Consider the following 24,410-nt stretch of genomic DNA (forward strand, 5'->3'; position numbering starts at 1 on the left):
GGTGTGAGACCAAAGACTGCAGTGCATAAAATACAAAACTAATAATCAAAACATATAATTGATTCCCTTGGAATGTTATGCCAAACACAATGGAAAACTCAAATTCCAATAAATGGAATGAATGCCTTGAATGATCATGAGCTGTCAGGATCTAAATTATACCAACCCCATTGCTCATGATATTATTATTAAGTGTATTTATTTATAATTGCCAAGGGGCGATCAAGAAAAGAGGCCATTAGGGCAAGAATGAGCTTCTGTTTTTGTTTGTTTTGAATGAAATTATGAATACAAGGCTGGGTGCCAAATAAAATAAATTCAGTAATTTGAAATTATCATGAAGTCGGGAAAAAGAATTTTCTGCACATTTCAATGTCTCTCATGAATCGTACATAACAAATACCGATATATAACCTAAGAACAGTTCTCCATTTGAATGGGACCTGTAACAGAGCAATCTCATGATCTACCCTAAATGATGATATCAAATGAAAGGGGAAAAAATGGGTACTAACAAAAATGAAGGCAACAAAAAGAAATGAAGGGAAAGAACATTTCTGGGCTAAAGGGGGAGTCTATCCTAGCCTTTCTCTTCCTTGCACCAATCAACATGATGGCGTTAACAACAGTACCTTCTATCTTTGTATATTTCCACCTTATTTCAGAATATGCTCTAAGAAATCAGGCAGGACTCCCCTGATGGAAAACCAATAATAGTATCCTTTTCTCAACCAAAAAATAAAGGACGGATTGCTATGTTACAGATTGAAAGAATGAATCTCATGCCGTGCTAGTGATGCTAGTCCTCATCTGCAACAGTGCAGGGGATGACAGTGAATCTGGACCTTGCAAGGTTTGTCCCTTCGGCCAATTTTCTTCTTGCATTCTCAAATAAATCTCGAAAAGAATTCCGAGCCACAAAAAAACTTATATGAAACCTGTATCACTCGTGTCTTTTCCAGGCCCATCTATGTTGTTTAAACCACCTCTACCTGATAGACTACGACTCCAATATGTGACAGTTCCTTATAAAATCATTGGAGTAATTGACATACTTGGTCCAAAATGGCCGGAGATGCTCAAAGCCAATCTGCAACCATGGTTTTGACTGGCCATTGTAGTGAATAACTGCAGCCTTTTTCACACTCTCAATGTTGGTGTTGCTCTGATAGCCCAAGCCGAGCATGTGCCACGATGGATCAATTCGATGAACATGACCTTTAAATGCGATCAAAGCTGGTGGTAAGGTTCCAAGCTTCCACATTGTCAAGTTTGACTTCAGATTCTGCCACGGAAAAAAAAAAACCAGAATCTAAGTTAAATTGTGGCAATGCATCTGTTCTTTAGCTATAGTTAGATGAACAATTGCCCATGGGAAATACTATCAACAGTGAACTCTGCCAGAAAAGGAACCAACATTTGAAAATTCTGGCCCATGTTGAAACATCATTGTTCAAAAAATACTGTCATTTTACTAGAATTTTTCCCTATTCTACTCCCTTGTGGAAAAATTCTAATAGCATCATGAATTATAGAACATTTGAATATTTGGCACAGACACTCTTGCAGATAGAAAATCACATTATTTCCAGAAGTAGATAAACAAAAATAACAAGTTTGCCAGTAAAAATGAATACTAGGGTTTACCTCTTTCAGCCAAGAATGATATGTTTCCCTTATCTTTGTTTTCCTCCAGGCACGGAGATCAAAAATATTCATCCCATAAGCCCATGCACATTCATCAGGGTCCAAATGCTTTGCTATGAGGGGATGGGAAAAATTGAAATAGTTCCTGAAATGCTTAGACATTACCCATTCATCGTCACCTTTACAAGTTTCGACAGCTCCATTAATCTTTCCCCCAAGGTTAATTTCCCAAAGTGGAGATAAATCACGCTGAATCACGACATCATCATCTAAAAAGACCACCTTGTCGAGGTTTGGAAAGAGCTGTTCAATATACATAATCAGCACACTTTTTCTTTTTTTTTAATAATAAGTAGATAATTTCATTAAAAACTAAAAAGGGTGCAACTCCAATACACGGGCTGTGTACAGAGAAAAGCACATGAAAGGAATAATCAGCACACTTATTTTGGATGGAATGCAAAAGGTCATACAAATAAAGAAAATTTATCCAAAACAAAACACTATATAATCATTGCCACCCAAAACAAATTCAATAAACAACCCAAAGCAATCCATTATTTTTTTAGAATTTACTACACTCAATTTAAGTAAATATATTTAACTCACAAGAAACTGATAGCTAACAGCCCCAGTTGTATGCCAAGTTTTTTTTCATCCTAGTTGATGAAATTCTTGACCATTGTTAATGAAACTTGTTTGTCATCACTAATGTGACTTAGGGGTCTACAGCTCTCAATAACATCAGGGTTATGCAGGGAAGGAGATGAGAGAAAATTTTGGCCTATATTTCCAACCAGGAGCAGAGTAAACATTCAAAGCATTAACTGCCTACAATATCAAGCAACAGCTTTTTTTTTTTTTTTTTTGGGAGGGGTATTCTTGAATAAAATAGCATCATGAATTATAGGTTTCCAGAAACTAAATAAGGCAAAAGAACAGTCTCAAATCGCATGTAATTACCTCAGGTATATAAATGCGGAGATGATTCAGCAAGGATATATACTTTGGACTTCTAGCTTGCAATTTTGAAGCAAATCTCCGTGGAGTTGTATCACTAAGATTGGCCCCTGCAACATGATTCCCATGGTAGTAATCCCTAATTCCATTATGGTTCTCTACAGCTTCAAGTACTGGAACATTTTCTCTTGTTAACCAGTCAAACTGGTGAACGCCTTTCACTTCAACAATAGCTGGGGAGACGGGATTTAATGCAAACCATGAGTGCATACCCGCATAAGTTTTCTTGTCAGTGATGACATGGAAGACAATTTTTTCAGGTTTTAGAGATGACTGGACAGTAGAAGTGACAACAACCGAAGCAGCCAAAATGTTATCAGTAGACAGAATAAAGTGGTGATAAGAATTGTTAGAGAGCAAAGGGAGTAATTCCGGAGGAGGCAATTGTTTGCGTGCATGGGCATTGGAGGAATATTCATCAGTCAAACGCAGAGACAGACAGTGGATCCCTTTAGGAATGGAACTTGCCGCAAAGTGTTTGTTCATCAGCTCTGAAAATCTTGACTCCCTAAGGTCCCTTTCAAATTTCTCCATCTGTGCAAATAAACAAAACATTTGTTGAAAATATGCTGAAGTTATCTTAAGATTTTCCATCTGGGGAGGGGGAATGAGAGGAAGGAGTAAATGTGCCCTCTCTCTCTCTCTCTCTCTCTAAACAAATATCCCTTCATACTGCCTATGACAACATCCAATACTTTTAGAATAGCAAATGCAATCATTAAGCTCCAGCACAGATATATAAACAATTTAGTATCAAGTTAAGGATATGTAAACAAGTAATCTTATTTTTATAAGGATAAATATTTGAACACTTCTCACTACCCAAAAAAATAAGAAAAAAGGTCATTCTCCTTAAAATTACAATCCTTCCTGTCAATTTAGACCCCAAGATTCACCAGCAAACAAGTAGTATTTTGAATAAAAAAAGCTTCCTTATACACATATCTTACAAAAACAAAGCGTATAAATAGTGAAGAAAAAAATATAGACAAGAAAGTTAGCTATAAAAAGACAAATGATACAAGACAATTAGAGGAATGTGGGAAAAGATACAGAAAAGGGCTAAAGCAAAAAAATGAAACTAAATATGTGAAAGAAATCCCTAAAACACCAGAGAATCAAGACATGCCACCCAAGGTAAAAATAGTTGAGGAAATATAGTGATAGTTCCTCCAATCATTAAAGATGTCTTCATGATCAAATAATTAGTACCCCCCAAGTTATAGCAATAGCCAAATCACTTCACAAATATTTCTAAGAGAAGTCCTAGACTTTTCCCTTCCCAAGGCCCCAACAAGACACTAGTAGCGTCAGCCATACTAGTATTTATCCACCATGACACCTAGAGGATACAAACAAATTTGGAACCTCATAAAAGTCATTTAATACTCCAACCATCTGAGTCCAATTTTATATTCTCAGTGGAGAATCTAAACATATGCATCATCTGGTTTAAGCTAGATGAAAAGACCCCATTACTTACATGGCCCCAAAATTCATTAAGCTCCTTATTAGGGAACAAAAAGGACTAAAATGCTCATCATGACAAAACCCAAAAACAAGGACTATTAGTCAATCTCAAGAATATCTTCTTTTTTTGATAAGTAATATCAAGAATATCTAAATCAAAATATATAGGATACAGGAGTTATCAGCTCAAAAAAAGGTCAAGCTTGTAGTTAAGAACTTAGGACACAACCAACATAAAGTTCCCATAATGCCTATGCAAAGAAGATTTCAAATTTCCTAATTTTGTGTATAAGAAACATTTTAAAATTTCCTCAGATGCATCTCACACAAGACAATATCTTGTGGTCTAACCATGCAAAGAGAAATAAAGGCTTTTCATAGAAAGGTTTGTATAACAACAACAAAGTCTTGGTCCCAAAATTTTGGCGTCAGTTATTGATCCTCAGCAAATTAATTAGGATTGGCCACATGTATTCTTTTCCTCCATTTTATTTTATCTAAAGACATATGCTCTGTTATTTCCTTACTTCTACTAATGTGATTGTTGGTCTTCCTTTACCTTTTATCATTCCCTTCACTTGGATCAATTAAATACTTTTGACATCTAGAATCAATAATCATAAGGATAGAGAAATTAAAGAGGATGTAAAAAATAGGATAAGAATAAGGTGGATAAAGTGTGGAAGTGCATCATGAGTACTGTATGATCGTAGAGTAATATAAGAACTAACTATGCTCTATGGCACTAATTGTTGGGCTATTAAGATGCAATATTTTCATAAAATGCGTGTAGCTAAAATAAGAACGTTAAGATAGATACGTGGAAATATAAAGAAAGATGGGATTTGAAATGAGGAAATTCACTTAAAGCTAAGGGAGATCCTTGTTGATGATGAGGGAGAATTGTTTGAGATGATTTGATCATGTGAAGAGGATACCAATTAATGCACTAATAAAAAAGCAAGCTTATTCAAGTCAAGGGAACGCAAAAGGTAAATGAAAACCTAAGATAACATTAGTGGAAGTAGTAAAAATGAAATGTTAATTAAGGAGATTATAGAGAGTATCACTTTCAATAGGACAAAAAGAAGATAAAGAATATATGTGGCTGAACATAGTCACCCCCAAAGTTTTGTGATAAAGGCTTGGTGGTGGTTGTGTTTTTTACTAACAAAAGTAACAATACAACAGAATCCCTGAGTAACAAGCTAATGAATATAAGGACATGGATTTTTTATTTTTTATTTTATAAGTAAAGTTCATTAAAAAGGCTCAAAAGCACCACCCATGTATGCAGGGCATATACAACAGGTAAAGCAAAATTATAAGGACAAAAGTGTGCGTATATATATATATATATAGCAAAAACTTTGGACATATGCTAGAGAAAACTAACATTAGAAGGTGAAAAAATTAGTTTCCATCAGCAACAAACGCTGCATCAAGATCACATCTCCAAATTTTAGAGCTGGGCATAGATGAACAAGCTGAGCTCAAAAGGAAAATGGTTAAGTACTGTGTTCTTCACCAACAACATAGGACTAAACTCGGGGCTTCAGCAAGCACAAATGCCAAGTTAAAACTATAGCACAAGACCTTCAACCTAGAGGAATGGTGTATAAATGCTCATGAGCATATATAGAAATGAAATTAAACTACATAGAAGCAAACAAAAGGTCAGCATATTGTGACAAAAAAAATGCAATGCAGAACTTAAACTGCAAGACTTAGGTGCTGTTTGGTTTTTAAAATTTCATCACTCATCACTCCTCACTCATTTTTTGTCACTCATCACTCATCACTTAAAATACCCCAATTTTCTAAACCCCACCCGTTTGGCACACTATTTTCAGATTCTCATCACTCAGTTTTTTCTACTTTCTATGGGACCCATACCTAATCACCATGTCATAAGTTCTGTTAGCCTACCCGCCTCATCCTCACTCTTTTCATTTCATTTTCTTCCCCTTCAATCACCATTGCCCTGTTACTCTCCCAACACAAACCCGAACCCAGCTAAGATAGAAGATGATCAGACCTGCGGCGCTAATCTCCACCGTCACCAGGGCCACTTGATCTCCTCCGACGTGTAGCGGCGGCGCCAATCTTCCCCCTTCTCAACCTAGCGGCGCCAATCTCCCCCACCTTCTCAACCCACCGTCACCAAGGCTTGATTTTTCATAGATCCCTTAAGTTTTATAAATGAAATTTGTAAAGATTTTTTGTGGGTATTGTTCTATTTGAAAAGTTTGTTTCTTGATTTTTTTTTTTTTTTTTTTTTTATGGGTCTGAGACTGAGATGATGGTGCCGACGGTGGAAATGGAGAAGAAAAACAGCAATACCCACACAAAAACATCCTACCCGGTCTCCTTTTTTTTTTTTTTTTTTCTTTTTTGTGTGCAGTTGGGGTTGTGTTTGTTTTGGGTTGAGGTTTGTTTTGGAGATGTTTGAATTGAAAAGTTCGTGGGTATTGTTTGAATTGAAAAGTTCGTTTCTTGACTTTGGAAGGATGGAGAAGATGGTGTCTGAGCTCTGATCGGTGGTGATATAGTTTACCAAAAAAAAAAAGGAAAAAAAGAAGAAGATGGTGGATTTGAGCTCCGATCGGTGGTGGTATGAAGATGGTGGTATAGTTTACCCCAAAAAAAAAAAAGATGGCGGTATGAAGATGGAGGAGTGATCTGGTTCCCATTGATGAAGAGAGCCGTTGCAAGTAGTATCAAAAGGTGCGCTAGTGTGATGTTGCTCTGACCGTGGGTCCCATGTATGTGTGTTTAATTACCAAAATGCCCTGAAAACTCAGTTTTGATAACTTGAAAACACCTAAAATGTGTTTTCAATTTCCATAACTCATCGCTCAAAAATCAGAAAATTAAGTGATGAAACAAAAACTAGAAACACATCCAAACACAACACTCAGCCGTGGGACCCACAAATTTTGAGTTATAGGTGATGGAAACTGCAAATCCAAACAGCCCCTTAGCCACTGATAAGGCTATAAAACTGATCCTATGTTTCCTACTCAATAAACACTTAAAACTCAGATTTCTATAGTGACAGACAAATTATAAAACTGTGAAATAGCTTTAGACACATACGCCTACTAAACTTTTTAAGGCTCAGAGTCATATATTTACAGGCAAGCTTGAACTATAAGATACTATAGAAAAAGCTTGAGACATGGAAACACCCTACATCCTCCAATGGTTCCTCTCTTCTCTCAAAAATGTCTTCACCAATCTAATTTATCCCCTACTTTCCAAAACAGCTTCCTTTTTTTGATAGTTAAAATGGAGGTGGGGGTGGATTTGAACCTTAAATGTCTCCATTGGAAACACCAAGAGGTACCAACCAATTGAGCTTCAAGAATCTTGACATAACAACTTTTCAAATCCCTGCATTGAATTGTTCGCAACAAATCAAGTTGCCCAAAAATATATGCTATGGTACCATTAAAGAGTTTAACGACCATCAAATTAGTGCCTTTCATATTAGTCTTAATCATCAAGATGTGTATTTTTGTCAAAAGCAAAGAAAGTCAAAAGGTAAAGTACCATAGTTTGATGAGATCTATATCTTTTAGAACACCCCCCCCCCCTCTCTCCTTTCCTTTCTATTCTATTTTGACCCAGAGCATAGAACTCGATTCTTGAATCACAAAATTGAACAAAAAGCCAAACATACAAATTAATCCCCAAGAATAATTCAATCGTGTATGCACAACACAACCCTGTCTACTTTTATTTGAATCAAAGAAGTCAAGTTGTAAGTTTAAATTTATACATGGGACCTATCAACATGTATCGAAATGAGGACATTCACTTAAAAATAGGGGAGACCCCTATTGATAAAAGGACAAGAAAGTCAATTGAGATGGTTTGACATGTGCAAAGGAGAGAAATTAAGGAACCTACGAGAAAGAGTGAGTTGATTAGAGTCTAGGGAATGAAAAAATGTTGAGGATGACCTAAAATAACATTAGAAGTAATTACATGTCAATTAAGAAGGTAAGAGAAGGTATGACTTTTAATAGAATAGAATGGAGAACAAGAATACATGTGTTTAACCTTGGCTAATTTGCTGAGGATCTATAGCCAACTCTAAAACTTAGGGATTAAGGCTTAGTTGTTATTGTTGTTGACCTATAGACATCTAGTCATCCAACATGAGCATGTTCACTAGTTCATACCTTTTGCAATTAACTCGTAAGACTACAAGAGTCACACTAATAAGGAAAAATGATCATCAATCTTACTTTCGATAGAAGAAACTTAAATTATGTTTTGTAATGCTTTGGATGTCTACTAAAATTAGAACCAGATGGTCATAATTTTGGGGCATATAACAGGGAAACTTTTCATCTCCTTCACTACGTTTTTTCTTTATTTAGGTAATTTCTTTAATGAGGAGACTGAATGGTTTAGAGCAAACTATCCCAAAAGAACATACAATCTCCCAACAGAGCTACAAATGTTAAAAATATTACCAAAGGGTCTAACCCTCACAATATTAGGCTTCATTCAACCTTGTCAATAGATCTAAAGTGATTTAGAAGGCTCAAAATTGATAGCTTGACAAACTGCGAGATGATGGGGAGAAAAAAAAAAAAAAAGAGGAAACCTCAATTTTCAAAAACCCTCTCTTCTAGTATTAAAATACTATCTAAACAGCTTTATATTTCTTTCACATGCAACATACCATTGCCCTTAAGACGAAAGCAAAGGTCCTTGCGTCATACTGGTTGTTCTTCATATCGGAAACAAGATGACTAAATGAATCTGGCACCTTTAGACCATGCGGTATTTCCTCAGTGTTCACCTGGTGAAGAATCTTGTACAAGTCTCTAACCTGTCTCTGCTGCACCATCACCACCACCAGCACAAGGATCCATCATAAGTTAATAACAAGCATTGTAGACTTAAAAGAACAATTGAATTTCATTGCTGATGATTAATACAAAATTAAAGTATCAAGGAAGAATTATTTACCCCTGAATCATCACCCCTACCAAGAAACCTTGGTCCTAACCGCCTACCTAAACAATCTGAAGCACAGAAGAGCAGGGATAAATTTATGAGTCTGCCATAAACACTATGATATCATTAAGAAAAAATTCTAAAGCCTGATCTAACTATAATGTGAATGAAAAAAGCAGGCCAGAGAAAGCAAACACAAGGGAACTGAATAAGAAATTGTAGACAATAATACAGCCAAATTTATACTTTATGTAGTAATCATGAACAAGTAGGAAGATAAGCAAGATGCATAAAAAATAATAATAAAGAACCAAATTTTTCTCTTCAAAATTCTGCAAATACTAAAGTTGAAGCTCAATATCAATATAGAGAATTATAATATATTCAGAAAAACAGAACCAACAATGGAATTCAAATATTAAAATCACATGATGCTGGAACATGCGTAAATAATCTATGGATTTGGAAAAAAAAAAAAAAGAACATGCAATGATCATCCAATCAAAATTTTTTGCATATATCATTAAAAAAAATATCAATTCTCAATTCATACTCAAATTCAATCAAACAAAACAATTGAATTTCTGATAAGAGTCTATTCATTTCACATGTTCAACAATATAAACACTCCAACAATTCATTAGTAAACCAACATAAAGTACCAACAAATATCAAACTTATGAGATGAACCATTATCAATTACACCATACCAGAATATATAGAATTCAATTTAAAACCAATGCAACCCATTTAAATATGAAAATGACAAAAAAAAATCCACCACAAAAGCATTAGAACAAAAATGCCAATCCAACCGAATTAATACACCAATCAGGTTCAGCTTTACAAATCAACATGACAAATAATCACCAAATGAGCATTACACCAAAATCAGCCACACAAATCAAAATGATAAATAATTACCAAATGGGCATACCGCCCTAAACCAAATTCAGCTAAATCATTTAACAAAACCATCAGATTGAGCTACACCAATCACAACAAAACCCAAAATTGAAGCCAATGAATCAATCGAGAAAACAATAAGATTCAGCTACACAAATCAACCTGACAAAGAATCCACAGATGGGCATAACAAAACAAGCCAATTGAAACCAAGATCTATAACACACACAAAAAATAATAATAAAAATAAATAAAAAAGAGATGAAAAATATGAAGTACCAAATGAGGAGCACTTGTTGACACCTTCAAGGGTAACAACAGCAGTGAGAATGAAGACAAAGGGCAACAAGAAAGCAAGGATTAGAATGGTATGGAAGAGAGTCCTATAAGAGATATGGCGAGCTGCGACCTTGATCTTCATCAAGTCAATAAACCCATTGCTGCTGCTGCTAGAGATAGTTATGCTTCTCATGCTGGGCGAGAAGTGAAGCTGCATCGTCGTCTATGCAGCCCCACCAGCTCCTCCACCACCACCTCCAACTCCAACTCCAACTCCTCCTCTATTATTATTATTCTATTAATATTATTATTAATGCCAAATTCAATACTTGATGACCCTACCCGACTCTCTGAACCCACTTCCAAAACAATCTCCACCATCAGATCCGAGCTCACACCCACTCCCTCTATAACACCCACCACCCAATTCAGATCTATTTCTCCGTGTTTTTCCGCTGTTGCAATAATAACAATAGCTGTCGTCTCTGTTTTTTATTGGTCTTCTATAAGACCGCATTGGAGATTGAACCAAATCAAATTTAGGCCTCCCTATCACTGATTTCAATACAAAATCCTATTTTGGTATCTGGGTTTTGAACTGATTTTTATTCCCATGGATCAAAGAGACTGCTTTCACACACAGGAAGCCCCACACAGAGAGAGAATGAGAGAAACAGGGGAAGAGAGAGAAAAAAAAATGATAATAATAATAAAAATATGGTTTTTTTTTTTTTTTGGAGATGGATCGCCGTCTGATCTAAAATTATTCTTTACATTTAAAAAATAATAATAAATTCCATTAATAAATACACTTTTTTTGGTAAGTTATAATTACTAATTTATTAATAATATAATAATAAAATTCAAATCTTTGTGGAGTCAAAACCGTGTTGGGTTTGGAGAGAGAGAGTAGAAAGAGAGAGAAAGAGAAACTTGTGGTGGGGGTGTTTGACCTTGAACTTGAAGGGTTTGGGGACAAGGAAAGCTGGGGAGTCAGGGAGGGCTGTGTGATTTTGGCTTGGGAGCTAATTTGGGAGCTCTCCTATTGTCATGCCCAAGCTTTGGGGGATTTTATGTGGATAAGAGGGCTGCTTATTAATTTTAGTTATACTTTTTTGCTTGCTGTTGCTGCCCTGGGTCTGGGTGGCCTTCAACTTGCTTAAGTTAAGTTAAGTTAAGTTAAGGGAGGTAAATTTCTCAGGGGTAAAACTGTAAAACTATTTCACTTTTTGAGCTAAACATTTTTACTATTTTTGGACAAGTTTAGGATACCACTTCCACTACATGCTCTAGGATGAATAATAAATAATTAATAGGGTATGGACTTTTGCTTAGACAGGGATTTGTTTTTTAACCTTCTGGGCTGTAAAAGCTGAAAACGTTGGGCTAAGGCCGAGGCTAATTGGGCTGACTTATAGCTATATATATTTTGAGTTGAACTTCTCAAGTGTTTCTAATTGCGTAGTGTTTTTTTATTTTTTATTTATAAGCGATTGCGTAGTGGTAACTATTAATAATGAGCTGATAATGGTCACATTAAGCCCATGGTAAATATCATGATCCTCTCTAAGAACAACTATCTTATAGTAATAAATAATTAATGAGAATTGAGTTTAAAACTTTAAATGAGGTGATATCATACCTGTTTTTAGATGATCCTATAATAAAAAAATAAAATAAAAGCATGGCTTTAGATTCATGAAAAACTAAAATCTTTATAGTAAAATAATCTTTGCTTTTAAAAAAAAAAAAAAAGGTAGATAGTGAGAGAGGAAGAGGGGAGATTCAAATCATAAATATGAGGCATCGTAAATAATATTATTACCACTAGATTATCATTTGAACTCTTACCATATCTATATTTTTAAAATAAATGAATTTTAAAAAGAAACGGATGACACTCAAACAATGCCTGAAATACTTTAGAGCAAGGAAAAGAAAATAAATATTGAAATATAGCTCTTTATTGTTAGATAATGAAGGATATGCTTGTTTTATGATTCTAATTAACTACTGTGGGCCTCATAATTATTGTTATGGTTAGCAAGAGCCATTTAAGAACTTGTTTCAAATAATCACGGGAGGTGGAGGGACAATCAAGGTTTTATTCATTATATGAGAGTGATTAGGAAAGCAATCTTCAATATTCAATTCACAACCATGGCTTTCTCATATGATAATATCATATTATCCATTCACTATAACGGTATAACCATACTGATTGTCTTTTCATTTTTTCCTCTTCATTTTTTTTTTTTTTTTGGGGTCTGTTGGTAGGTAGAGAATCAGGATTCAAGACCCAAATTTGGGCATGGCATTTAGTTTTTCAGAGCCCATCCACGTTTCCTAGTTTTTCAGTTGCACAGATAGTACAGCATCATTGATGGAGCCAGTATCCTTTTGTTATGTGGACCATTCAAATCGTATGATGCAGGCCTATCTCTGTCTAACTCCCTTGCCAGGAATTTAATCAGCATTGTTTCAGAACCGAGGCATTCACTAATGCATCTAGTTGGACTTCCCTACTCAAAATTATAAGCATTTCAACAAGGAACTGAAAACATTGACTAAGACCTATTATATGGTATATGGCCTTTGTTGTTCCACATAACGTATACATTTATATTCAGATGACCCTCAAAAAGCAAACATACACAAGCAATAAGACACTAGTATTAATTTTGTTCAACTAAAGGAAAAGCTTACCAGGATTAACATCATTTATAGAGTTAATTTATGCCTTGTGTTAATCCTACTGGCCTATGGTGGGTGTTCGAGTCTTCTGTAATTCAAAGTACAAACCTTTCTTGTTTGGAACTTGGAATCCACACAACAATTGCATTATGAGGCACATGTGATTAAGGTACTTCATGTGATCTGCTCACCTTTCCCCTGCACTATGAATTTAGGCCATGGGGTTATGTGTGCGTTTGGTTTAGCTTTTTTTTTTCCAGAAGAAAAGGACTGTTACCTAGTTTGAGTAGCAAGTCAATCCAAATGCACGCTTAAGACTGTAAGAGAACAATGCAAGTATGCAAGAAAAGTAAGTTAAAAATGGAGCTATTATAGAGCAGAGAGTATAAAAAGTAATTGAAGTGATTTGGTATGCAAGTAGCTAGTTACATGATGCAACCTCCACATGGGAGAAGTTTGATTCTTAATGCCACTGCACAAGAAGGTAACATGCATGCTGGAGAGAGCAGGTGATTACCAAAAATAAACAAAGGTTACTTGTGGGCCATTCGACTTTTTTGATATGTTGTTGTGCCTAATAATCGTCTCTACTTTATTGGCTTGTTGCAAATTGCAAAAACTTCACTGCTTCCATTACATGAGATGTACAAAGTGATTAATTGGATGATCAAGTCTAGGCTTAATTGCAGCTGATTGGTAATAATAGGCTTAGAATTTGCGAATGTTATAATGCCCTGCAAATGCAATATAATTAATCATAAATCTCTGATGAACAGATTTTGTTGCATTACAATGACATGAGGCCCTTATACTGTACAGGCAGGGAAAGAAATGGGCTATCTTTGCAGTGCAGTCCAATTATCTAGAAGTAACGCCTGAGCTTCTTTAAACAATTAGAGACAAATGGCATTAGCATCATATCATAGAAGTAAATGATTCCAGTCACACTTCCCATAGGTAGGTATATCTTTTGGCCAATTAGAGCCAAGGATATTCAATTATCTACCTGTAATATTACATGGTGTGGTAATTAGTGGATATTATTTATATATATATATATATATATATTGCAGTGTTGCACAGGCATTTGGTTCTTTAAACAATTAGAGACAAAAAATGAGATTAGCATATTTATAGCATATAAGTACGTAATTGGCATCAGTTTTAGCCATATAGGGTAAATGTACTTAGACAAGCAGTGTCCATCTTAGCTTAGCTGATGATCTCTCTCTCTCATTCATGCGCACACTAGAATAGAAATGCGCATCGGATGGGCCCATCCAAGAGCAGATCTTTAATTGAAAAAAGTAATGGCACATGACATGTAGCAGTGTATTGGAGACAATGGTTTGAAAGTATAACTAGGTGACGTATGGATGCTTTCTTTTCTTTTCTAAAAGACTAAAAGCTATGAGGTCAAAAATTCCCATCAGTTGCCCAGTGCATGGCAGCAATTGGCAACAGCAACAGTTCTATTTGTTTCTCTTTCAAATCCAGCTGATATTTTGCCATTATTGTTTCTGTCTAGAGACCATCTAGCACACGGTTTTTATGCTTGAAGTTCAAATAGCAACAAGCACCTTTCAGTTTTAGAAACATCCTTATTTCATTAATTAAGTTTCCACTCTTTATTGTGTTACAATTTGATCAAAGTACCATTTAAAATTGAGTCATGAGTGAACAAGATGCTAGCTAGAACCCAAAAAAAAAGGGAAAAAAATTTTTGGTTTTCAAACTAAACCAGACGTGTGGGAGGAAATTTTACTGTGCTTTGAATGAACCCTGCATGCATGCCTATTGGGTGAGCTACTTTCATTCTCCTTTTCAAGCCCTCCGTCACCATTTTCTAATTACATCTAGGGGTGTCAATTCTAGTTAACGTGTTGAGTTCATGTGGTGTCAAAGTAGGAGTATTTGACTAAATGACTCAACCCGAACCTGACTCGTTTAATAATCGTGTCATGATCCTTTAACCCTAACCTGACCTATTAATAAGGCGGGTTGACCTAACCCAACCCACTTGACATGCTTAATAAACGGGTCGTGTTGAGTTGACACGAATGTGACATAACTCATTTCAACTTGCTTAATATTAAATGTAACATCTATCTAGAAATAATTTTTTTTTTTTTTTTTACATCCCAAAGTAGTGTATATACTTTAAGTCTTCAACCCACATTCAAGATAATATAGTTCAACAAACATATAACATCCATCTAGAAATAAGTTCTTTACAAAAATATAAGAAGGTTTGGAGATTTAGGGTTTAGAGATCTAGGGTTTGTAAAGTTTCAATTTCCAATTATATCCCTTGTAAGTTTTTGTAATTACTTACTTTTCTTTTTAAATTTAAAATATAGATTAGATATAAAAGTTATTTGACAAATCTAAAATAAAATGAATATTTATTTGTTATACAAGTTAAACAGATTATGTTAAATGGGATTTTTTTTTTTTCAGTTTAAAAAATAATTTATGTATGGTATGTGCAACAAAATATTTGTAAGAGACATTATCTAATATTGTATGAATTACTTTCAAAGATAATATAGCTTAATCCCAAAGCCTGTGTAGAGGTAACATCTAGAAGTCCGGCTCCAGCTTCAACCCATAGAGGATCGCCATGAACGTCAACACCAATCCATTATCCAAGCATGTGTGCTCTTTTCCAAATGATTTCGACAAACAACAACAAAGTAAACATTGTTGGGCTTCACAACAACATCAAAATTAAACTTGAACCAAGCAGATGGAGGGGGGATCAGGTTGGGGTGAAAGGAGGATGTAGTGTTGGTTAGTGAACTCCCAAGCTTGTTGGTGAAACAAAGAAAAATAAATAAAAATCCATTTATTTTATGAACAAGCATTGAAAGTGGCGGTGAAATGAAGGAGATGGATGCGGTGGTGGGAGGGGAACTCTTGAGTCTTGAGCAATTTGTTCCTATAAAATCATAATTGGTGGCATAGAACAGTGTGAGGTTTTGAGTTCAAGACTTGTTGAATGCATGTATAACTTACCAATAAAAATAAATGTTAAGCAATATTAATATAAGACATTTTAAACTTTTTTTCAGGTGTTAGTACAAAAAATATTGAAAATTGTGTATGAGCATAGGTAAAATTTTGCTTTTTATCACCTCTTAAACTTGATACACAATGCTAAATGCTTGAAGATGTGTATAAAATCCCATGATTAAGTAGTACGTAACATACTCTATGCTAAAATAAAAAAATAAAAAAAAAAATAAAAAAATAGATAAAAAGGCAAAATTTGGGAAAAAGAAATAGGCAACCTCTACAAGTGTTTAATTCAGCCTATAATTGTAATAAAAAATTAAACCCAAACCATTCCTATTTTCAATCATAAAAAAGAAATTTATTAAAAAGCTCAAAAACAAACCAAAACCTCTCAAATCTAATGATAACGTTGAGCTCTCAAATTGAGTATGTGATTCTGACAAAGTACTGAAATAGGATGTTTGATCATTTCTTGAAGATGGGGAATGCAATAATCTGTGGTGACGAGAGGAAACTCAAGAAGACAAATAAATTATAGTAAATGATAAAGAACATTATAAGTTAACATGCAAAGCCTAAAGTAATTTTTTTATAAAGAACCATATCAAACTCCATTTTACATAGACATATCCTGTGATCTAATGTAGACTGCTTGCTGTCATGAGATATCTCATCACCAACATTCTCATCAATCTACAGTTCGATACTTCGATCCCTTGAAGAGTAATATAATTCAATATACCTGATCCTCCAGCAGGCTAACATGATACATACAAATGCCTACCTATAGTATCCATACAATGCAGATAAATGGAATGGCAAACTGGTCCATGCATAATAATGACAGTTGCACTTGCACATTCTGTTTGACTAAGAAGTTGCCTCTTCAGTCAATAACTTACAAAATTAACCTGCATGCCAACTGTAATTGATACAATGGCAACGCTGGTTAGAACTGATTGCAACATAAGTTAGATTGAAGTGATATATGAAGGCATTCCCTAGTCTCTAAAACAGATTCCCTTCTGTCAATCAAACAAAATCTTCCAATTAAGGGTATCAATCAGTCATCATAATCAAACACTTCCATTTGGGCAAGCACCTTGGCTTTTGATTGGAACCTCTACTTAGGTATAGGTCATAGCAGAGATATTTTATCCATTCAAACCGAAAAATCTGTACCCATATCACACATTTCTGACCTCAACCAAACTGTGAGCAGCTGTTTTTCTTAATCCTATCTCATTCATCATATGTCTCACATTCTCAGCATCTTTCCACCTTCCTGCTGTAGCATAAATTTTTGCCATCAATATGTAATTTCCCGTGTTCTCTGGTTCAAGCTCAAAAAGCCACTTTGCAGCCACTTTTCCTAGCTCAACATTCTCATGTATCACACAAGCACCGAGCAGTGCACCCCAAACAGCATAGTTAGGCTTAAATGGCATTGTCTTGATTAGATCATAAGCTTCATCCAGTCGACCAGCACGACCAAGAAGATCGACAAGGCAAGTGTAGTGATCTGGACGAGGACTGATTTTGTGATTTTCAAGCATGAATTTGAACAAATTAAAACCCTTATCCACCAAACCAGCATGGCTGCATGCGTGCAAAACAGAGGTGAAAGTGACTTCGTTTGGTTTCACCCCAGATTGAACCATCTGATTGAAAAGTGAAACAGCAATCTCACCATGACCATGAACTCCGTAACAAGCTATTATTACACTCCATAGGATAATGTCCTTTTCCTTTTCAGGAACTCCACTAAAAACTTTGTGAGCAGATTCTAAACTTCCACATTTTGAGTATATATCTATCAACCCAGTAGCAACTTCGGTGCTTGAAAGAAACCCAGATATTACTAGGTAACAGTGTATATTTGTTGCTTGCTGCAAATCTGCAAGAATAGAATATGCAGGAAGGAGACTATTCAGGGTTGCATCATTGGGTTGTAATGCGTCCGTTAGCATTTGTTTGAAATATTCTATTGCTTCTCTTGCAAGCCCATTGTGAATACACCCAGAAAGAATTGCATTCCAAGGGACGGTTCGTTTTTTAGTAGTTTTAGCAAACACTCGAAGGCTGAGGTAAATTTTTTTGCATTTTGCGTACATGTCAATCAATGCAGTTTCCACAATAACATCAGACTCAACTCTTTGCCTTATTGCCCACCCGTGGAAGCACCTACCGTACTCCAAAGAACACAAACTACCACATGCCGAAAGAAGAGAAGCTATACTCACTGAATTGGGTCTTACCCCATCAAACTGCATCAGCTGACAAAGTGCCAAAGCACTTCTTGCATCACCATTCAAAATGTACCCATTGATCATTGTTGTCCATGTGACCACATCCCTCTCACCCATCTTATCAACAACTAATCGTGCTTCATCCATACTACCACACTTAGCATACATGTCTACCAACGCATTCTTTGCTGCTATCTTCTTCCCCAAACCCTTCTCTTCTACTAACGCATGAACCTTTCTTCCCAATACCAAATCCTTCAAGTACCCACAAGCTGGTAACACTGAAACCATGGTGGCACAATCAGGCTCAACACCCACATCCATCATCCAATTAAAAACCATCATAGCCTCCTTTGCACACCCATTCCGAACATACCCATTAATCATTGTATTCCAAGACACAACGCTCCGTTCCCACATTGCATCAAAAACCAGTCTCGCCTCCTCCTTCTCACCACAATTCATATACATTGCCAGCAAAGAGTTCTGCACAAACGTGTCCAAATCAAGCCCAGCCATCAGTGTTTTCCCGTGAACTACAAGCCCCACATTAAGCAACAACAAGTCACCGCAGGCCTTGATAACAAAAGGGTACGTAAAGTTATCAGGCCGGCACTGCCCCGAGCTGAGCATTTCAACAAACACGCTAAGTGCATCAAAGGGAACACCTTTTTGTATGTACATTCTTATGAAGATGTTATACAAAAATGAGGTTCGGTGAGGCATTTCGTCGAACAGTTTACGCGCATGGGGGACGTAGCCACATAGTGTATATGCTTTGCAGAGGTTTGAGCGAAGGTGGGTGGAGAGTAGGCCAGAGGTGATGGTGTGGGCATGGAGTTGTTTGGTTTTTGTGAGTGAGCGAATGGTCGCATAGCTTCGCAAGAGTGACTCGCACTGGGCTGCTGCGGTAGTAGTGAGAAGGTGCTTGGTTTTTGAGAGAGCTTGAGATGTCATGTGCCATTCATCAATTCAAATTATGATTATGAGCCACTTTAACTTTAAAAATGATAGAATCAAAGTTTGAATTCCGTTCCGGTACAACAGACCCGTGTTCCGTATCGCTCCAGTGCCGGCCTAAACCGCCATTCCGGTGATCTGATCTTTGACGATGAAACAATAAATTTAATGAGCCACCGGCCGCGCCGCTTGGTGAGAATAAAAACAAAGAAGAAAGAAGATTAAAGATGAGGTGAAGAAGGAGAAGCAGCGCTAGTAGCGAGGAAGTGAACGCGTAAAGAAGCATGAAATGAAATCACGCGGGTGCGTCAGGTATTTGAAATAGGATAGGAAAAGACATTCAAGTCAACAGTGAGTTCAAAGTTTGAAACTCGAAAATCAGCCTTCTTGGAAGGCCCACCTTCCTCTTTTGCTAATAACCCAAACCAAGTTTATTTTTTTACAAAATATTTGAGTTTTTTTTTTTTTTCTTTTAATTAAAAAAATAATATCTCTCATCTCTTATTTAATTTTTTAAAGAATAATAAAAATATGTAATATATATATAGATATATATTTGACGATACAAAACTTTACCACTTAAATTAACTAAAACACACATAAAACAAATGAAATTTATTGGTGTTTTTATTTGATAATAAAGTGTAATTGTCATGAAGTGAACAAAAAAGTATTTTGTATCAAATAATACCATGTCACCCGTATCAAAATCTAATAAACGAAAAACATGTGTGTAAAAATAACTACTCACTAGCACATGTCTTTCAATTGTTAGTGAATTAGTTATTTTTTATTGTATGTCACACACTTATTGGATTTTGATACTACTGACAATTTAGGGGTGTTCACCAAACTGCAAAAACCGCTCGCAAAATGGCATAACCACACCGCACCGCAAGTAACAGTGCACCGCACCGCATCACACTGCATGGTGTAGTGTAGTTTGCATTTTTATAATAAAAAAATCGTATAAACCGCACCGCACCCTCTTTATATATTAATATTTTTTTTATTTTTAATATTAAATATATTATTCATAGTTTAATAACCCTAGTTTTCAAAAAAAAAATTTGATAGTCCTAGCAAGTGTTGATTAGAAAATTCAAGCCAAATTAAAGAAAAACTAGCTCAATAATTTAAAACTTAGCTAAAAAAAAAGAAAAATTAGTTTTGGGTTGGGTAGGAAAAGCCAAAAATTTGAAAAATATAATGATTTCAAACTGCATCTTATACGTAGCACCGCACATGTGACCACAAAAATGAGGTGCAGTGCGATTATGGTTTTGGCTAAACTCTAAACTGCACCACACTGCACCTGTGACCGCAAAATAAGGTGTGGCAAAATAAGGTGTGGTGCAGTTATAGTTTTAGCTAAACCGCACCACAAAGTGTGGTGCTAAAAATGGCCCAAAACCGCACAACACCCCTAATTGACATTGTATCATTCGATGCTAAATATCTTCTCAAAGTGAATACCATAAATTCAAATTAACTTCATTACACGTGCTTCACGCTTGCGAAGAGGTTTTTTTTATTTATTTTTTATTTTTAGTGTCATAATTTTTCATTCATTCCAATTTGAGATTTACATGTTTCCTTATTAATATTACATATTTACAACTACTAATATAACCAAAGTTTCATGAGGTTAGCTTAAAAAAATGAACAAATATTACATGTTTATTTTGTAGAAAAAAAAACTAGTGTTTTTATTTTATATATATAATTTTTATTTTGAAAATTTAATTTATAAGTGAATAAAGTAATTTGAAAATCAAAGTAGCCCTACTTCTTAGGTAATGTTTTAGTGCGAGTTAGAGTTATATTTTTACTAAATTGTCATTTAGTTTTGTCTATACTTAAACATAGGAGTATATGGACATTTTTTAACAAAAAAAATGAGGATCATAAATAGGGAAAGCCTCCTTCGTTTGGGAGTTCATAAGGGAATAGAATGGAATGAAGTGGAATTATTATAAGGGAATTGAAAGGAATGGAATGGAATGAAATGTATTTAAGCAAATAAATGAATGAAAAAGAATGAAATTGAATGAAATTAAGTAACTTCGATTGGATGTTTTAAAATAAAATAATGGAAATGAATGGAATGTAAGTAATCTTATTTGGGAGTAACATGTAGGGAATGTAATAGATTCATTTTATAACAATATGACTATTAGATCCTTATTTTAAAATAAATTGTTGAATATATAGGGGTATTTTTAGAATTATAGTAAAAAATTCATTAAATCTAATTCCATTCCCTCTCATTCCCCCAAATTTCGAGGGGAATGAAAATTTGAGGTTTTAAGGGAATAGAGAGGAATGAGTATTCTCTCATACTCATTCAATTATCTCCCACTTAAACTTCTAAATAAGGGAATGAACTTTTTATTCCCTTAATTAAAACTCTTAAACAAGGGAATAGAAGAATATTCTAAAATTATGTTTTTTATTCATTTCCATTCCATTCCATTCCATTACTTTCTCCCAAACGAGGGCTAAATAGTAGTATGGATAAGGTCAAATTATATTATATCTATAAAATAATTATAAAACAAAGAATTAGCAAAAAAAAAAAAAAAAAAACCACTTCATTAAATAATGAACAAATATTACATGTTTATTTTGTAGAAAAAAAAACTAGTGTTTTTATTTTATATATATAATTTTTATTTTGAAAATTTAATTTATAAGTGAATAAAGTAATTTGAAAATCAGAGTAGCCCTACTTCTTAGGTAATGTTTTAGTGGGAGTTAGAATTATATTTTTACTAAATTGTCATTTAGTTTTGTCTATACTTAAACATAGGAGTATATGGGCATTTTTTAACAAAAAAAATGAGGATCATAAATAGGGAAAGCCTCCTTCGTTTGGGAGTTCATAAGGGAATAGAATGGAATGGAGTGGAATGATTATAAGGGAATTGAAAGGAATGGAATGGAATGAAATGCATTTAAGCAAAGAAATGAATGAAAAAGAATGAAATTGAATGAAATTAAGTAACTTCAATTGGATGTTTTAAAATAAAATAATGGAAATGAATGGAATGTAAGTAATCTTATTTGGGAGTAACATGTAGGGAATGTAATAGATTCATTTTATAACAATATGACTATTAGATCCTTATTTTAAAATAAATTGTTGAATATATAGGGGTATTTTTAGAATTTTAGTAAAAAATTCATTAAATCTAATTTCATTCCCTCTCGTTCCTCCAAATTTCGGGGGGAATGAAAATTTGAGGTTTTAAGGGAATAGAGAGGAATGAGTATTCTCTCATACTCATTCTATTCTCTCCCACTTAAACTTCTAAATAAGATAATGAACTTTCTATTCCCTTAATTAAAACTCTTAAACAAGAGAATAGAAGAATACTCTAAAATTATGTTTTTTATTCATTTCCATTCCATTCCATTAATTTCTCCTAAACGAGGGCTAAATAGTAGTATGGATAAGGTCAAATTATATTATATCTATAAAATAATTATAAAACAAAGAATTAGCACAAAAAAAAACCACTTCATTAAATTAATTTTAATAAGAAATTTCATATTATTATAGATTTTTCGTAAATTTAATTGAAACTAATATCATTTCTTACTTATTAGTTTTATTGCTCCAATTCTTTCTCAAAAAAAAAAAAAAAAAGTTTTATTGCTCCAATTGGGAAAATCGCTGCATGCAATCATGTCTTCCACCATATCTTTCCCTCTTTCTCTCTAAACTTTTTTTTTTTAACTCTTTTATTTGGTTGGGTTAGGATTGTGGGTTGGAGGCAAATGGTTGAGGCAATTGGAGCCGTTGATATAGTGGCAACTGAAAATAGCGGTGGCAATGGTAAAAAGGGTGATGAATTGAATAGTGTTTTTTCAAGATTTCATTTTCATTTTTTTGAAAAAAAGATAGGATTTTGGTCTTTTAAAAAAAGAAAAGATCAAATGTACACGTATTGATTGGATTGGATTGACTATCACTTATGCTATACTTTTTTTTTTTTCCTATCTAAAAGATAGACATATGCTATATTAGAAATTAATGGCCTTTTTGGAAGTTTAAAAAATGAGGGAGAGTAGAGTAAAGGGAGGGAGAGTAATTCAATTACCTTGTTTAGAAATTTTTTAAAGAATGAGGGGGAGAGGTTTCAAGGGGTTTCAACTTCATCTAACCCCTCATTTTTAATTCCTCCAAATTGGAGAAATTTGGAGGGAGAGTAGAGTAGATAAATTATTGACCAAATGAATTTCCCAATTTACCCTTTCTAAATTAACAAAATTACAAACCGATTATATAAATAATCTTTGTTTGTTTCCTAAGAAAATTTAACACTACAAATGACAAATCTTCACAGTGCTTTCTTACAAACCAAACACAATTTCTACTAAATTTAGTATCTTTACAGTTTCTATCCAATATTTTCTCAACAACCAAACAGAAAAGAGAAACCCAAAACCGAATACTAAACAAAGTCTCTAATTGCATAGATCCAAAGATCCAATACCCAAATCCATAAACTAACAGAGCAACGATCACAAAACACAAAATCAGTCACACCCAATTTCCCACATGTTCTTGGCATCCAAACACCCCCACGAAATCGAACCCAAAAGAAGCTCAAATATCTATTCCAAACAAAATCACCAGAAAGAAGGAAAGGCGTACCAATGTCGCATTCGGTGCCGATAGCGAGGACAGTAGCGAGGAACTTGGTGTCGGAGCCAAGCTTCTTGAGCTTTACCTGAGTGAAATGCTTGACGGAGTGAGTGTCTGTGAGGATTCTCCTCCTGGCAATGACGAAGCCACTACTACTCGAGCTATACTACCTCTTTCGCTGCCACAGCAACGAAAAGTTTGGCTCCGTATGCCGCAAAAAACCTTCACCATCACGTCCATGGCCAGAACCACCCTGGCTCCCAGTCCATCCCCTTCTCCGACCACCACATCGACAAACTCTCCGTCATTCTCCAAAACCCTCAGCGGTGCCCTCCTCTACAGTGGCTAATCCATAACTAACAGAGCAACAGTCTCTATCTCTCTCTCTCTTGGTCTTTGTTTGGTTGCTCAGAAAATTTGAATTCTAATTTTACTTTTTGGATGTCATATGATAGACTGAGGTGGACAGTGGCGACTCTAGAAATTTTTTCCAAGGTATTCCTCAATAAGCACAAATTACAAAATCTAATAGAAAG

General features: G+C 34.8%; 2 protein-coding genes across 3 annotated transcripts; both read right to left on the reverse strand.

Annotated features, from left to right (window-relative positions):
- Positions 1-308: 308 nt before the first annotated feature.
- LOC112005837 (probable galacturonosyltransferase 14) lies at positions 309-11,006 on the reverse strand. Of its 2 annotated transcripts, none has more exons than XM_024038145.2 (6): positions 10,300-11,006; positions 9,127-9,182; positions 8,837-8,992; positions 2,611-3,201; positions 1,648-1,950; positions 309-1,285 (listed from the first exon to the last, which is right to left on the reverse strand). In XM_024038145.2, the coding sequence occupies exons 1-6, from the start codon at positions 10,514-10,516 to the stop codon at positions 1,001-1,003; spliced, it is 1,608 nt and encodes a 535-aa protein (XP_023893913.2). In that variant the 5' UTR covers positions 10,517-11,006; the 3' UTR covers positions 309-1,000. The 2 variants fall into 2 exon arrangements, with proteins under 2 accessions (XP_023893913.2, XP_023893905.2); XM_024038137.2 differs by having other exon boundaries at positions 8,837-8,995.
- A 5,566-nt stretch (positions 11,007-16,572) lies between these two features.
- LOC112005855 (pentatricopeptide repeat-containing protein At5g39350) lies at positions 16,573-19,580 on the reverse strand. Its single transcript, XM_024038157.2, has one exon. It carries the CDS (start codon positions 19,215-19,217, stop codon positions 17,199-17,201), a length of 2,019 nt encoding a protein of 672 aa, XP_023893925.1. The 5' UTR covers positions 19,218-19,580; the 3' UTR covers positions 16,573-17,198.
- Between the last annotated feature and the right edge of the window lie 4,830 nt (positions 19,581-24,410).

Source organism: Quercus suber, unplaced genomic scaffold (assembly GCF_002906115.3).
Source record: "Quercus suber isolate HL8 unplaced genomic scaffold, Cork oak 2.0 scaffold_661, whole genome shotgun sequence".
In the NCBI taxonomy this organism is placed as follows: Eukaryota; Viridiplantae; Streptophyta; class Magnoliopsida; order Fagales; family Fagaceae; genus Quercus; species Quercus suber.

Bases quoted from the DNA above. Each gene is read 5' to 3' on its own strand.
- LOC112005837 (XM_024038137.2), bottom strand. From the start codon at position 10,516: ATGCAGCTTCACTTCTCGCCCAGCATGAGAAGCATAACTATCTCTAGC. The intron at 8,996-9,126 runs GTAAATAATTCT...GTGATGGTGCAG, and splicing joins GTAGGGGTGATGATTCAGGG to CAGAGACAGGTTAGAGACTT. The intron at 1,951-2,610 runs GTAATTACATGC...TATATTGAACAG, and splicing joins TCCGCATTTATATACCTGAG to CTCTTTCCAAACCTCGACAA.
- LOC112005855 (XM_024038157.2), bottom strand. From the start codon at position 19,217: ATGACATCTCAAGCTCTCTCAAAAACCAAGCACCTTCTCACTACTACC.